This window comes from Lactuca virosa, chromosome 1 (genome assembly GCF_052849685.1).
Source record: "Lactuca virosa cultivar CGN04683 chromosome 1, Lactuca_virosa_CGN04683_v6, whole genome shotgun sequence".
Lineage (NCBI taxonomy): Eukaryota > Viridiplantae > Streptophyta > Magnoliopsida > Asterales > Asteraceae > Lactuca > Lactuca virosa.
The window spans coordinates 218,535,239-218,539,162 of NC_136426.1; the positions used below are offsets into that span (position 1 = coordinate 218,535,239).

Genomic DNA, 3,924 nt, shown 5'->3' on the forward strand with positions numbered 1-3,924 from the left:
CTTATGTGGGTGATTCAAACGAATGTGCGCGTAAGGATGAGAAGTTCCACGAATGAAGTCCCGAGACACAAACGAGTCCTAAATGACCTATATGGCATGAATATAGTGTTTATAAGCAACTAACATGCAAGAAAAACACCTTAAGGGACTAGGAAACACTTGGACCAAGTGTTAGAATCACATGTGATTCATCTAAGGGATGTTTAAGGCCACCAATTGGTGTTTACGGCCGTAAACTCGTGGTCAAATGTGCACAAGAGGATGATTGAATGATAGGGAAGCTTGTGTGACTATTGCTCAACAAGAGGATAAGCAAAACTAACTTCTTAGAAGGTTTTAAGTTGTTTACGGCCAAGATGGATGAGTTTACAGCCAAGCAAGGAGTTTACGGCAGTAAACTCATGAACATTATGCACAAGATGGTGTTTTAAAGTCCTATATATCATCCATTAGGGGTTCAAGGTCTAATGCTTGGATATGAGAAGGGTTTATGGCCAACATGTGACCAAAACATGGGTTTACGGCCAAGGGAGATTCCATGGCCGTAAACTCTTGATGTTTTTGCTAAGGTGGTTGATTCAAGACTATGATCTAGTGTTTAACTTGTCTAACTAGATGATAGATGGAATACTCACACTTTTGAGGGCCTTTGAGGAGTTTTCGGCCACAAAGAACAAGTGTGTGTTCTTGGTGTTCTTGGTGAAAGTTGAAGATCTAGCCAAAAGATGATTTCCATAGATGAAATCAAAGGGTGATTCATGAGTAAGAAGGATAACAACAACTAGAGGGAAGAATCACTTACATTTTTGAAGATCGGAAATGAAAATCTCGATGATACTTGAGAGAGAAATCAAGTGTTCTTGAGGTGAAAGTGTAAGAATGAAAGAAAAGTGAAGGGAATGAGACTTATGGGGGGGAGTTTACGGCCAGCCTTGAGTTTATGGTCGTAAACTCATGTGTTATGGCCGTGAACTCCTTTTGGTGGTGATTAAGGCTTGAATATTGTACAGTGACTCTAACAGGTACTTCCTAACACTCATTCCTTGAATGTAGTAGGCTTAGAACACTCAAACAGACTCTAAACAGTGCTAAAAGATAGTAGGAGCGAGTCTGACTTAAGGTTGATTGTACTGACTTAGAAGGCAAAAAAATTCGGGTTGTCACAGAATAGTTTATACTATTATTTTTGTACTTGGGTTTACGTTTGTATAAAAGCTTAAATATCCTGGGTAGTTATGTAATATACTAAAACTTAATCGGTTTGTATCCAGTCCTTTGAAATCAAATTATCAATGTAAAATATTATTTTTGAATATGCATGTAGCATGTTTTGGAGTAACTTGGAGTGATAATAATGTATTTAGTGAGAAAGTAGGGGTTCTTTCACTTGGTTTTAGAGAGTGACTATCTCGAATACACTCATATCAGTATACGTCTGAATGGAAGGGCATCGAATGATTATTGCATTCCAATAGAATCGACCATTGTTCCAACATCTACGTACCATCACTTCAAATAAAGGTAATTGTTAATAAATGTAACTAATCCTTCAATGATTTGAAATTAACATTAGTTATCTACAAATAATAACCTATATTATAGACTTCAGTAGAATCGGTGGTTAATCAAATTGTTGTAATCGAAGTCATTGATACCGAAATTCATAATTTTGTTAATCGACTCTTCAAAACTTCAACTCGTAGTATTAGTAAAATCAATATAATATATCTATGATTCGAATTTGAATAAGTTAAATTTATGTGTTTTCGTTTAGGATAATAAGGTGATTAACTCGGAATAACACAGAATCATAATATGAGAGAGAGAGAGAGACGTTCATATGTTTTCATAATATTTAAAATTCTTATCATGAAAACTCCATAAAAACGAAACAAGAAAAATAACACAGTTATTTATTAGCATGAAAACATTTAAAACCATGTTTTAACCACTTATATGTACATTTACTTGTCCCCATTGATGAAAGAAAACATACTCTTGAACAAAGTTAAAGCGTTTTCACGGAAAGGTGGATACAAATGGAAGACATGTCCATCTCCTTTGGCTTCAATTATATCAACTTGCCCGTTCCATCCACTATTCCCTAGAACATCATGATAATACCATCCTCTATCCCTCAACAAATCTTTCTCAGCCACAGAAATAAGTACCTTTCTACACCCTAACTTCGAAAGATTCGGGTCTTTTTCCGGGTTTATTAACGGGTCATCCAAACTACTAAACGATGGGTTCATCACCCGCCACAGTTTTTCCAAGATATTTATTTCCTTAACATCAGCATTCACCTCATCACCAATTAGAGTTTCTCCCCAGAAATAAGGATCAATCAAGACAATCCCAGAAAGCTTCACTCGATCACCCAAAGCATCCAAGTCTTTGCCTAACCCAATCCGCATCCCCATTTGGTGTGCTATGTTTGCACCGGCACTTTCCCCACCAAAGAAGAGACGTTCAAAATCAGCATAGTCATTAAGCCATGGCTCCGCACCGTTTCTAGTTGCATGAGAAGCGACCCATTTGATGGCTTCCCATGAATCATCATATTGAGTTGGATAGAGATGCTCAGGGGCGCTTCTGTAATCAACAGAAACGATGATGGTTTGTGCTTCCAAAGCAAGTCTGTTAAGGAAGGGTTGAAACATGGTACTGAACGCTGTTCCAAAAACGAAACCACCACCATGGAAGTATATAAGGACAGGGAGTTTATGGTCTTGGGAGGTAATAGCTCCTGGCAAGTAGATCCTGGCGGAGAGGCCTGTTTCCGGTGAGATTTGGACATCTTTGGAGCGAACTCCGGTGGTGTGATCGGTTGACGGACGGGTGGTCTCTTCTCCGACTAGTCGTTCAATACGACCATTTTTATGGATAAGTATAAACGGGGAAAGGTCATGGTGTATCTCTTCAGGGTGAGATAAAGGCAATGGAGCGAAGGAGAAAGCCATATCTTGTTGAAAAGGAGAGATATTTCTGGTTTACGACCCAGTAGAGTGTTTTATAACGCAGTGGATGCGTTAGTTTTTATTTTCGATATCTACAATATAAAGATTTATCCTGTAAAATGTCAAACGAGAGTGTATAATCGACTAAAAGTAAAAAATCCAAAAAGTGTAAAAATCTGGAGAACAAATTGTGGCCGTTTATTTGTGATATTGAATAGTCTGAAAATTGCCTTTTATCTTATCAAAACGTGAAGACATTTTGTAAATATTGCCAAGAAATGAAAAAGTTCCAGCAAAGGTCAAAGAGTAAGGGGGCTTAGTTGTCAAAATGCTAAAAGACACACGCTACTCATTGAAGAGATCCGTGGAGCCTCTGTTCTGTCTTACAAGCCAGGTGTCAAAAATATTTATAGAAAATTTAATTGAAAAAATAAAAAATTTTAAATTTATAATTAATAGGTGTAAGTGTCATGTATTATATGAGTTAATTAAAAAAAATAAATATCAAAATGTAAACATTAAATTTTTTTAAAAATTAAATAATAAAATAAGGAAAGGAAAAACATATTTATTGCAATTTAAGATCATAATTATTACATTTAATACTTTACTTATATAGCTATAAGTATTATGTGACTTTTTAATTTTAAAATTTAAAAAAACCTAGAAATTGACATGTACATATAATTTATTTTAAAAATACCACAAAATAACAAATGTCAAAATTTATGAGAGATTGACGTATGACAAAATGAATTTGCATTTATTAGAGTAAACTAGTTGTAACACTCATGTATTAAATGAGTTAATTTAAAGAAAATAAATTAAATATAAAGGTCTAATAAGCTTTAATTTTAAGAATTTTGAAATTAAAAGGTAACTTCATTATGAAATTGTTATGTATTTATTATTACATTTATTGCAATTGTTACATTAAAATAATTTGTAGAATTTAATAAAATAA

At 34.7% G+C, this 3,924-nt stretch overlaps 1 protein-coding gene across 1 annotated transcript; it reads right to left on the reverse strand.

Annotated features, from left to right (window-relative positions):
* Positions 1-1,894: 1,894 nt before the first annotated feature.
* LOC145164837 (putative carboxylesterase 13) lies at positions 1,895-3,079 on the reverse strand. The gene has a single exon (XM_079083501.1). It carries the CDS (start codon positions 2,961-2,963, stop codon positions 1,965-1,967), a length of 999 nt encoding a protein of 332 aa, XP_078939627.1. The 5' UTR covers positions 2,964-3,079; the 3' UTR covers positions 1,895-1,964.
* Positions 3,080-3,924: the final 845 nt, after the last annotated feature.

What these genes read in the sequence shown, in the direction of transcription:
- LOC145164837 (XM_079083501.1), bottom strand. Translation starts at nt 2,963, where the DNA reads ATGGCTTTCTCCTTCGCTCCATTGCCTTTATCTCACCCTGAAGAGATA.